General features: G+C 47.6%; 1 protein-coding gene across 1 annotated transcript in view; it reads right to left on the reverse strand.

The window, feature by feature from the left end:
* GRIK3 (glutamate ionotropic receptor kainate type subunit 3) overlaps window positions 1–12,232 on the reverse strand; it is a 245,188-nt gene that overhangs the window by 10,360 nt on the left and 222,596 nt on the right. Inside the window, exons 12-13 of the mRNA XM_087970273.1 lie at window positions 9,801–9,919; window positions 6,705–6,922 (exon numbers count right to left, since the gene is read on the reverse strand). Coding sequence (XP_087826399.1) covers window positions 6,705–6,922; window positions 9,801–9,919 — 337 coding nt within the window. The remainder of the gene's footprint in view (window positions 1–6,704; window positions 6,923–9,800; window positions 9,920–12,232) is intronic.

Raw genomic sequence — 12,232 nt, forward strand, 5'->3', positions numbered from 1 at the left:
GTGTCTCATAGGAAACAGGGTTTCAATACTGCCATTTTCAACTTAAGCTCTTATTTGTTTGATTTGCACCCTACCACAATTACACAGATCCTTGGTATCTGTCGCTAGCCTATTGCCTTTAAAAATTGATTTCCAGCAAATTTTGAGGGCACCTACAAAAATAAACTTACACCTTCTATGCCAAGCTAGCCTTTTTGTGCATTGGTGTGTGTGTGTGTATACATGGAGAACCACATGTGTCATAAAAGCACTACATTTTCACTCATTGGCACAAAAATTACCAGCCTCAGAAAATGCAATATACAATTGGCACAGAAATATATGTAAACTTGCTCCAGCCTTACCTTGCATGTGACGAGATTGCTAGCAATTAGAATCTGACATCAATACAATAGGTGGTTAACAATATCAGCTTTTGAAGTTAATCAGGTAACTGGCATATATTGATTGCACTGCCACGCAGCATTTTGAAAATAGCTAAACAAAAGATTTATTGAGACACCCCCACATCTGTTACAACATGACTGGGTGCTCTAATTCTTCTCCGCTCTCAAGCAAACGAAAAACACTTTTAATTAGTTCTTTTGCTCAAACTGGTAGCGTCTTGCAAGTGCAGCCATTTAAGCTTCTGATTTGGGATACATTTTCCTTTTGGCAACAGGGAAAACCCTTTGTGCAGCTTGTCGTGTACCTCTGCGGTAAGCGCAAGATTCTGGGTTGTTTCAGAAGGGACTTTGGATGTCTTCCAGTCCAACCCCCTGCACAAGCAGGAGACTCCAGACCATTACAGATAAATGATTGTCCAAACTCTTCTTCAAAGATTCCCGTGATGGAGCACCTACAACTTCTGAAAGCAAGCCATTCCACTGGTTACGACTGGCGGGCTTTTCCAAGGCCGGGTGTAGAGGGAAACAGAGATGAGTGTGCCTTGCCTCCCCACGGCTCTAATTCTTTAAAATTTTGTGGGGTTGCGCATGTGCAGCCCTGGGCGAATTGATGCCTGGAGTGAGACAGAAGCACGGGCTGACTGGGTGGGGAAGGAGTACCAGACTTCCAGCGCCTGTGTGGGGAAGCCAGGCTTGGAGGAGCAGCAACGGTTTGGAGCTTGTTAAGGAGGACTGCTCCTCTGCCCCAGCCATGCATTTTCCACCCTGGGCTGCTTGGAGTGAAAAGCATGCAATATGCTGCCACTCCTGGGATTCCCTGCACGGGTGCTGGAAGAAAATTGGCCAATGGTCGGCTTCAGCCAGAGTCAGGCTTGAAGCAGGCAGCAGTTGGACTTCAGGGAGCACAATCTACTCCTCAAGCTCCCAACACCCGAATCAGTGAGCTGGGGGAGAGATTCTCCATCATGAATATGTAAGGACAGAGTGTGGCCTTTTTGCTTCCCCTCCCACCTCCCCATCCTGATCCAGTTTGGCACAGACAGCCCAATGGAGGTGGATAATGGGGTGTTTCCATTGGCCCATCCCATTTTTTTCCCCCAGCCTTCTTTGCCAGCATACACCAGGCAGGCTTGGCAGGCAGTTGCGATCTTTAGATGGGCTTTTATTTTGTCAGCCCAAGGTTGGGGGAAGGGGCTTGGAATGGTATGTAGGAAATCTGTCTCTGCAGCATCCATTGTTTGCCAGTGGAAAGGCAATGAGGTGGCGGCAGGCAAGTGGGCTGGACCGTGGGAACCATGGGGAAGGCAGCAGGAAGGCAGGCAAGCAGGCTGGGACTCGGAGACTGTGGGGAAGGCAGCAGGAAGGCAGGAAAGCAGGCTGGGCCTCGGAGACTGTGGGGAAGACAGCAGGAAGGCAGGCAAGCAGGCTGGGACTCGGAGACTGTGGGGAAGGCAGCAGGAAGGCAGGAAAGCAGGCTGGGACTCGGAGACTGTGGGGAAGCACAGCAGGAAGGCAGGCAAGCAGGCTGGGACTCGGAGACTGTGGGGAAGGCAGCAGGAAGGCAGGAAAGCAGGCTGGGACTCGGAGACTGTGGGGAAGACAGCAGGAAGGCAGGCAAGCAGGCTGGGCCTCAGGAGATTGCTGGGGAAGGGAGCAGGAAGGCAGGCAAGCAGGCTGGGCCTTGGAGACTGTGGGAAAGGCAGCAAGAAGGCAGGCAAGCAGGCTGGGCCACAGGGACTGTGGGGAAGGCAGCAGGAAGCAGGCAAGCAGGCTGGGCCACAGGGACTGTGGGGAAAGGCAGTGGGGAAGGCAGGCAAGCAGGCTTGGCCTCGGGGACAGTGGGGAAGGCAGTAGGGAAGGCAGGCAAGTGGGCTGGGTTGCGGGGGCTCTGGGTAAGAAAGAAGGGAAGGCAGGCGAGTGGGTTGGGCTGTGGGGAAGGTAGGCAAGGAGGCTAGGCCACAGAGACTGCATGGGAGGTAGCTGAACAAGAAGTGAAGGAAGACTCACCAGGCGGAGATCAGCTGGGCCACGTGGCCGAGGCAAGGGAACCAGAGAACAGCAGAAGCAGCTATGCCTCGGGTGTGACTCAAGGTGAGCGGGCGAGGCGAGATAAGGAGTGGAAGGGCAAAGAGGGCCAGCCAGTGGTGCAATTAGCTGGTTGTCAGAATTGCACAAAAATTTAACAACCAGTTCGTTTGAACCATTCTGAACCAGTTGAATCCCACACGTGACTGTTTCTTGTCTTGCCTTCTGGTGCTTTGGAGAACAGGTTGACCCTTCTTCTTTGTAGCAACCCCTCAAATACTGGAACACTGCTATCCTGCTGTTCCGGGTCCTCCTTTTCACTAGATGTACCCAATTTCTGAAATACTTCTTCATATGTTTTAGCCTCCTGTCTCCTAATCATTTTAATTGCTCTTCTTTGCACCCTTTCCTCAACATCTTTTTTACATTGTGGTGACCAAAACTGGATGCAGTATTCCAAGTGTTGTCTTACCAAGGCCTTACAACACTGTGTACTAACCCTGGTGTGATCTAGATTCGATCCCTCTCTTAATGCAGCCTAGGACTGCGTTGGCTTTTTGGTGGCTGCTGCACATGCTCGCTCCTATAGCACTCCCAGCCAATGCACTGACAATGAGAAGCTTTTGATATCATGGTGGCCACAGGACTCTCTTCACAAGGATAGTAAGTGTCCTGGTGGGAAAAGGCCCTCTAACCCTACAAGTTTGCACTTTGCAATAAGAAACCAAAAACATGCCAAAAGAATCTAGAGTGAGGTTGACTCAGCCAACATTTGAAACAAACTATTATTTATTATGGTTTATTAACATTATTGCCCAGATTGGTTGTCGTTTGGAATGATTCTCCAATGTCTGGTGGGTAGATGCGGTGAAAGGGATGACGAGAATTGCTGCAAGGAAGAGAGAGCTGGCCTGATTGTCTCCCTTTCAAAGGAGATGCCTTATCTTCTGGCTTAATGGGCACAAGAGCTTTTGAAACTGGGCCCATCCTTTGCCAGACACACAGCCCACTGTTTCTACCTGAGTTCTGGTTCATTGAAAACCTCATATTTATGGCTCAGAGAGGTGCAATAGCCCAATGGTTAAAGATGCTGAGTTTTTCAGCCGGAAAGCTGACAATCTGGGTTCAAGACCTGAGCCTAGGTGATGGGGGTGAGATCCCATTCCTTGTTCCAGTTCCTGCCCACCTAGCAGTTTGAAAGCATGCAAATGCAAGTAGATAAATAGGTACCACTTTGGTGGGAAGGTAACAGCATTCTGTGTGCCTTAGGTTATATAGCTATACTGGCCACATGGCCATGGAAATTGTCTTCGGACAAGGCTGGCTTCCTCAGCCAAGAAATGGAGATGAGCATTCCACTCCACACACACACACACACACACATACACCCCAGAGTCAGAATTGACTGGACAGGGAAAACCTTTATCTTTACCTTTATTCACAGCTGCTCTTGACCCTCTTCCCTGACTCTGCAGCTCCACTACCGGTTGCTTTTTCCTGCCCAGATGGTAGAAAGAGAGGCCAAGGGCAGCCTGGCTGGCAGGAGGCCTAGGTAACCTGGACTGGGCACGGGGGGATCCCTTGGAAGTAGGGAGGGGGTCCAGGTGCAGTCCCAGAAGAAAGTAAGGCCATCCCAGTAGCTTTCCTTTTGGCTGCATCAGAGCACCTACTCAGCCCAGGTAGTCCTTGACTTACGAGCACAATTGAGCCCAACATTTATCTTGCTAAGTGAGAGAGTTCTTAAGTGAGTTTTGTCCCATCCTACGACCTTTCTTGCCACACTTGTTAAATGAATCACTACAATTGTTAGTAACATGGTGGCTAAGAGAATCTGGCTTCCCCGTTGACTTCGCTTGTCAGAAGGTCACAACAGGTGATCACATGACCCCGGGACACTGCAACCGTCATGAGTAGGAACACTTGCCAGCCTTTGAATTTGGGTCACATGACCGTGGGGAAGTTGCAACCCGGTAGTGGGATTCAAAAGTTCCCACCACCAATTCTGTGGGCGTGGCTTGGTGGGCGTGGCTGCAGGGGTGGGAGCGTTTTGCGCACACATTAAAACTAAGTGAAAACTAAGCTCCTGCGCCTCTCAGCTGTTTAGCACAGCAATCTGTTCTGCCGTACCAAACAGCTGCGAGATTAAAAAGGACCTAGGAGCGGGGTGGGCAAGTGGGCCCAAGTGCAGAGCTTCGGAGAGACTCGGAGCAAACCGATTCTCTGCCAGCTGATCTTTGGCACTACTGGTACACCAGAACTGGGCCGAACCGGTAGAATACCACTGCTGCTGCAACAGTTGTAAGCGTGAAAGATGGTCATAAGTCACTTTTTACAATAACTTCAAATGGTCACTAAATGAACTACTCAGCCGAGTCGTGCAGCAGAGCTGCAGAGCCTCAGCTGAATTAAGAAACAGCTGATCGTTGGGGTTGTGGGATTGGTGCATGCGCATGCTTGATTCTGGCTCTGTCCCAGGTAAGTGCAGTGAGGCACCCTAGGCCCGAAATAGGGCTCAGGGGTGTGTGGTGCACCCCCTCCCCCCACCCCATTTTGGCTCTCCTGAGGCTCCAGGGAGGCTTCCCGGCAGATCAGGGCTCGCTTTTCAGCTGGGAGATTGCTTGGCAAAGGAGAGTGTGGAAAACAAGACTGCCAGTGGCTTTAAATTGAAAAGCCAAGGAGCAGCTGCTCGGAAGGAGGTTTTTAATTGCAGGAGCAAAGTGACATTCAGCAGTTCCTTTCTGGGTCAACTGAACAACAAGCTGGATAAGAGGAAGGATTCTTAGATGGTTCTAAGTTTTTGAAGTTTGGGGTTTTGTGCAATATGGGCTTTGTGTTCCTAAAAGGGTTTGGGTGATTTCTATTGTGGCTAAATGACTTTCATCCCATGTTGGATCTCGAGTGTGGGCAGGGGCTGCCTATTCTGATTCTACTGTGTTTTGTTAGCTGCCAAATCTCGCCACGGGAAGAGTTCGAAACATCCTGTCTTGAATGGGGTTTCTACCTATCTGTTTGCCTACTTGTGAATAGAACCGAAAGTCCAGCTTCCACTTCCTACAGGCTCATTATCTCTAAAGACCAGTAGCTGTTTTCTGGTTACAGTTTTCTTTAGGCAGCTGGCTGGAATGTGGAATGAGCCTAGGGCAGGTTTCTTTGTTAGCAGCTTGATTTTTCTTGCTTTTCTGGGAGCCTTTCCTTATGACTAATATTTTATTTGGGGAAATGAAAGGGGTGGGTGGTCGATTCCTTCCCACAGCTGGAAGGCAGAGAGAAAGAAAGAAAGAAAGAAAGAAAGAAAGAAAGAAAGAAAGAAAGAAAGAAAGAAAGAAAGAAAGAAAGAAAGAAAGAAAGAAAGAAAGAAAGAAAGAAAGAAAGAGAGGGAGGGAGGGAGGGAGGGAGGGAGGGAGGGAGGAAGGAAGGAAGGAAGGAAGGAAGGAAGGAAGGAAGGAAGGAAGGAAGGAAGGAAGGAAGGAAGGAAGAAAGGGAGGGAAGGGAGAAAGAAAGAGAAAGAAAAAGAAAGAAAGAGGGAGGGAGGGAAAGGAGAAAGAGGGAAGGGAAAGTGAATGAGCTATGGAGGGGGGGAGGGAGAGAAAAAGGAGAGGAAGGAAGGACCACAAACCCTGGCACTAGACACAGCTTCAGAGGATGCTTTGAAACAGCACAACAATCCAGGGCTAGAAGGGACCTTAGAGGTCATCTAGTCTGACCCCCTGCTCCAGCAGGAGACCTTATGTCATCTGAGTTATTTTGGTGCCTCTAATGCAGAGGAGAAATTCCCAGAAAAGGGAAGGAGTTTACCAGGCAAGGCTGCCATGCAGAGAAAGGCACAGATAGTCCTTGACTTATGACAACTATTAAGTCCAAAATTATGGTTGCTAAGCAAGAGCATTGTTAAAGGGAGTTTCTGTCTTTTGACCCACCCAGTCACATGACCACTTAGCCACGCCCACTAAGCCACACCCACAGAAGTGGTAGTAAAAAAAAATCTGAATCCCACCACTGCCTGGGGAGCTTCTCAGCCACAGGCAACCTTTTCCCCGGCTGCCTTGGGACCTTTGCCAATTGCCAGGCTCCTCTGCCTGCTTTCCTGGGCAAACCACTTCCTGCTTACACTGATGGGGCCCTTGGAAAGCTGAGGGAGGCCGAAAGGGGAGGCAGTGGGGCCCCCTTAGAGATGGGCGGAGAGGAGAGGGCCAAGAACCATCCCACTGGCAGGTCGGCATGGACCCAGAGGCTCCGCTCGCTCCCTCGGCTGTGACAGAGGCTCACAAAGAGTCACAAAGGTTGGAAGCTCACCTTGAAGAAGATCATGGTGGCTCCATCCTTGACTGCTCCATATTCGATTTTGGTCTGCTTGGCCAAATCATCTGCGGAGCCAATGGGAGACTCCATTCTCTCCACCGTCAAGAAGGCAGCTAAGTTTGCCGTGTAGGAAGAGATGATGATGAGGGTGAAAAACCACCAAATCCCCCCGATGATCCGAGTGGAAAGAGCTTTGGGCATCAGCTCGGAGCCTGGGAAAGAAGGGAGAGAGAGAGAGAAGCAGTCACGGGCTGAACAGCCCCCCTCCCCCAAACCCCTCAGTCCTGAGCTGCACCCCAATTACACCAGGTCAACCTGAGTGACGCCTAAGAAAACCATCCTGCTGTTTCCATTCTCTCGTGCTGCTGGCAGAAATTCCCCGCCCATTCCTGCTGACCTCTGGGCACAGCCAGCAATTTATGGGAAGCTGCAAATCAGAGCAATTAACTAAGCAGCTTTTATGTGATTTGAATAGCAAGCCATTTGTGAACCTTTATGTCTCTTTTGTTCAATCATTTAAAATAAAAAGAAACTCCTTTTATGTGGATTGTTTTTCAAAAGAGCTCACTCTGAGGACATTCTTCAAATATACAGGGTTGCTTTTTTTTAATATATAAAAAGTCCAAACCTCTGGGCAAGAAATGATTAGGTTTGTAAATAGCAGCCAAGGGTAGGAAAATGCCATTTAAAATGTGTTACAGCCCTACGGTGACTTTGTCCAAAAAGAGAAGGACATCCGTGGATGGTTTTATCTCTTCTGCTCCTGATTCCAAGTGGAACCAGGTTTAAAAAGGGAACCAGTGGAGGAAACCCATCCTCCAGAAGGCTGAAAATTAAGGGAAGAAAAAGTGTATGCCTTCAAAGATATTAAAACTGTATCTCCACTGTGCTTCAGTGCTGAAAAGGGACAGCAGTTGTGGGGAAGAATACTCAAGATAGGACCAGTGGGATTCAGCCAGTTCCCACCAGTCCGGGAGAACCAGTTGTTAACTATCTCAGCAGTTTGGTGAACTGGTTGTTGGAAGAAATCATTAGGGCAGAGAACCGGTTGTTAAATAATTTGAATCCCACCACTGGATAGGAGGTCTGAAAACTTGGGGGACCTGGCCCCTTGCTGCTCCCTAGACCGCTCCATCCAAGGGGCCTTCTTTCTGTGCTGGCTGGCCAGATTCCTGGTGAACCTTCTCAAGCCTACAATTCACAGACATGGAAAGACTTCCTGAGCCCATCATGCTCAACCCACTACTTGGTGCAAGAATCCAGTTGGAAGCATCCTGGATAGAAAAGGAGCATGATGCCACACTGGGTCAAAAGTTTCACTGTCCTTAATGTTAGGAAGTTTCTCTAAGAAAATGTGATACAAGGGGAATTAATCAAATACATGTGCTGAAGCCATATCAACATAATTTTAAGTGAGGAAGGAAGGAAAGGAAGGAAGGAGAGGAAGGAAGGAAGGAAGGAAGGAAGGAAGGAAGGAAGGAAGGAAGGAAGGAAGGAAGGAAGGAAGGAAGGAAGGAAGGAAGGAAGGAAGGAAGGAAGGAAAGTCAGTTGGACATTGCCTCTGTTTTCAAAATTGGACAAGGTAACCATTTTCTTTGCTCCTAAAATATAGGCATAATCAAAACCTATGAATTACAGCACTGATTCTCCTGTCCTCTTGGAATTACAGTGTAAGTTGATCCCAGCAAACCTATCACAACCTCCATTTCCAGAGAACAGAACAGAACAGAACAGAACAGAACAGAATAGAACAGAACAGAGTTGGAAGGGACTTTGGAGGTTTCCTGTTCAGGCAGGAAACCCTATATCATTTTAGACAAATGGTTGTCCAATCTCTCCTTAAAAACTTCCAGTGTTGAAGGCAAGTCATTCCACTGGTTAATTGTCCTAACTGTCAGGAAATTTCTTCTTAGTTCTAGGTTGCTTCTCTCCTTGATGAGTTTCCATGCATTGCCCCTTGTCCTTCCACCTACAGGTCTCAGGAATGTGAGATCTGGCTTTTGTTCTCTTCAGGAAAGAGTCCTTGAGGCCATCGGGTTCAAACTTTCTCCACCCCCTCACTGGCCACTGGATAACTTCTTGCCTGATGCAGAGTTCTTGAAAACTCAAACAGTTGCATTCTTTCTGTGCCATTTTCCAATATGGCTACGATGCTCAGAACAGATTTGTGACTATGCAGAGCATGGCAAATTAGAGAATTGGATTAATATTCAGAAAGAAAGGACGTACATTGCTTAAAAAATTATGAAGTGGCAGCTTCCAATGGAACCTTAGATAGGTTCTGATTAGTGGCGTTCATAGACCGGGGCCAAACATTCAATAAGAACATGATGACAGCCTCCCTCTTTTTGTGCATGTGCCAATGTCACCCTGGCACGCAAAAGTCTTCTAGGGTGCAGCTGCAACTGCCACCATGACTTTTTCACCCTCCCCAGCTTGGTCCCTCTGGCCCTGGTCCGAGGCCTCCCTGTGTACCTTGGGCCTTTATTCTTTTTTTCCACGAATGAAAAAGTACCCAAAGCAAATGCTGAGTAATAATCCCTGTCAGGCTTTGAGCAAAGGGAAATGCACTGCCTGCTGGATCCCTTCTGCCTTCTGGGCCTTCCATTAGTTTAGCTATTTAGACCTGTGGAAGCCCCTGGACTTCCACTTCCTCCTGGCAGGAAGGGCTGGTGAGTAAACCTGAAGCAGGTCTTGTATGGAGGAGAGGAAGTCTCGTTCCTCATGACCCCTTGGACTGGGTGGTTCCATCAGGGAGAAGTAGGTCTCGCCTGTGCTCCAAAGATACTCCCCAGTGGAAGAGACAGAGAAGCTGATCTTGACAAGCTCTTCAGAGACTGCCCAAAGACACCCCCTCCCCCCCATTTCAAAAGCAATGTCTTTGCTTGTCATTGTGTGATGACAGCAACTCCTTAGCGCTCTGCTGCTGCTTGTAACCATGAAGGAGAGAAGTCACCCTATTACATCTCTTGCTCCAAGGCTTTTCCCCCCCTAACAACAACATTCACCTTGCACCTGGCAATCGAGAAGCACGCCACATGCGCATAGAGCAATACAAGAAACCAAAGGAGGGAGGAAGAGGAGACCCACCTTGCTGCATCAGGGCTCCCATTCCAAACCAGAAACTGTTGAGGAGGGTGAAGTTGTTCTCGACAATGTCTGACCCCGGGTTGCATGGATGAGCATCATACCATTCGTAAGGGCTGAACCTACATGTGGAAAGAAGGGGAGGTGTTAATCCTACAGTGAGGACAGGCACGAATGGGCAGGAGAGAAATGCCGTGGGTTGGGCACCACTTGGGTAATTTGAATCAGGTTGGCCTCCCTGTCCAGATTCCAGCAAAAGTGGAATTCAGAAGTTGGCCTTCCCCAATCATCACTGGAGAAGCAGCCTATGGCAGTACATTACTGACATTTTGGTGAAACTGGCTGACACACATAGCCACAATATCCTTCAGGCAATGAGATGCAGATGGATTGTGAAAGTAGCTTTTATAGTTTAATTTCCCTTTGTCTTTCTCCCTTTATTTTGCAAAGTTGCATGCTCTGAGAAGAGAGACCCCAATCAATTTGGATCAGTAAGAGGAAGGGGCTTTGCATAAACATGTTTTGATGTGTATAAAAATAAAAGGCTTCGTATGGACTTTTTATGTCCTGAATGGTATTCATAGCAATATACATGTATGTGCCCAGTGCAGAAATGCTGACAAACATTTGAAATGATGGACTGTAGCCTGCTTTAAGTTAAATTTCATTCCCAATGATTGCAAACAGATCCAGGTTGTTTTCTTGGCAACAATTTGTACTAAAGAGAGAGTGATTTAGAGGGTTTTATGGTAAAAACCAGGATAGAAATTCTACAAACCAGCAAGCTGGGAGCAAAGGAGGAGGAGAGCAAGTCAAGCCAGAGAAGACAAATGATACCGGACAGAGGTGGTATTCAGCAGGTTCTGACCAGTTCTAGAGAACCGGTAGTGGAAATTTGGAGTAGTTCAGAATACCACTTTTGACTGGCCCATCTATTCTCCGCCTACCATTGAGTCCCAGCTGATTGGCTGGGTCTTCTTTGGTTGCCCTGCGCAGGAGAACGGAGCTGGAAAGCAGGTTAGTGGGGTAGGAAGGGAAAGGAGATTTTGCAGTATCCTTCCCCTGCCATGGACACTAAGCCACACCCACAAAACTGGTAGTAACATTTTTTGAATCCCACCACTGATCCCAGGGCCCTGTTAGGAGAATAAAATGGAAGCTAGACTAAGCAAAACTTGCCATCCGTGCAGTGAGGCCAATTTTCTTGCTGGCATCCCATCCTCTGGCTGGTGCGAATCGTGTCTCCACTTAAGCAGAGGCACCCCTGAGGTTCTGAATAACTGTGCAGGTGATAGAAATCTTTCTGTCCTGGGAGGACTCACAGAAAGGGTGGTTAGCTGTGAAAAAGATCCTCATTTGGGAAAAACTTTCTCCTCGCAACTTTTGGGCACATTAATTATATTAATTAATTATATTACTAGAACAGGTACTGGCAAAGGATGGAAAGAGGCATAAAAGGGAGAGTCCATGCGCGCGCGCACACACACACACGCACACACATGAGGCAGCTCTGTGGAAAAATGAAATACTGTAGGTGAATTCATATAGGATTATTGCAGCATTTCAGGAATACAATGATGGGACACATCAAGTGCCCAAACATTCATTGGAAAACTAACTCAACCTAGACTGCAAAGCCCTCCCCTTGCTTCTCCATCTCCCATCCTCAGTGTTTGGCTGGTTCTTCCACTCCCCAGGAAAATATTTTCTGTTTTAGGATCGATTCCCATCAAGAGGATCCTTGGAGAGCAAAATGCCAAATCTCTACAAAAAGAACCTTCCTAAGTTCATTTCATTCTTCTAGTCACAGGAACAAAGTTATACATGAAAGGGAGATTTCGGGACACCCAGCTGCAAAATCTTAGAGAAATACTAGGTGGGATCCCACGGATGGAAATTCTAAAGTCTAAGGGTGGGTGACTCTACTCCAAAGTAAAATGCTGGAAGTTCAAAAAGGGGCTCAACCCCCTCCACACACACGCTTTTTGTTCCTTTCTTTTTGCTATATCACTAGCAAAAGGAAGTAGTGGCAACGTTTTCACCAGGTATTAGTTTGAGTCTCCAAGACCAAATACATTTTATCTAAGAATTTTGAAGGAGCGTGAAGATGTCACTGCATGTTGGAGCACTTCTCTAAGGATTAAAGGATGAATATTAATCCTATCTTCACAAAATAGGGGGAAGAAGCACTAGATAGGATCCAGAAAGAAGGAGCCAGATTGGTCAACCTGACACTGATACCGGGTAAAAGTGTGGATTATTGAGCAGTCAGTTTATTAGCAGTTAGAAAATTATTTTATTTGGTTTTTCATTTTGTCCTCTGTAGATAAAAGAAAGGGAAGAAGGAACCTATAATCTATTATGCTATTACTTATGAATATGTATACATGCATAATTTCCCCCCTCCTTTCTTCAACATTTCCCCTAGCCTGACA

Source organism: Notechis scutatus, chromosome 8 (genome assembly GCF_049901735.1).
Source record: "Notechis scutatus isolate UNSWTSFEM ecotype Mainland chromosome 8, rNotScu1.2, whole genome shotgun sequence".
NCBI classification, from domain to species: Eukaryota; Metazoa; Chordata; class Lepidosauria; order Squamata; family Elapidae; genus Notechis; species Notechis scutatus.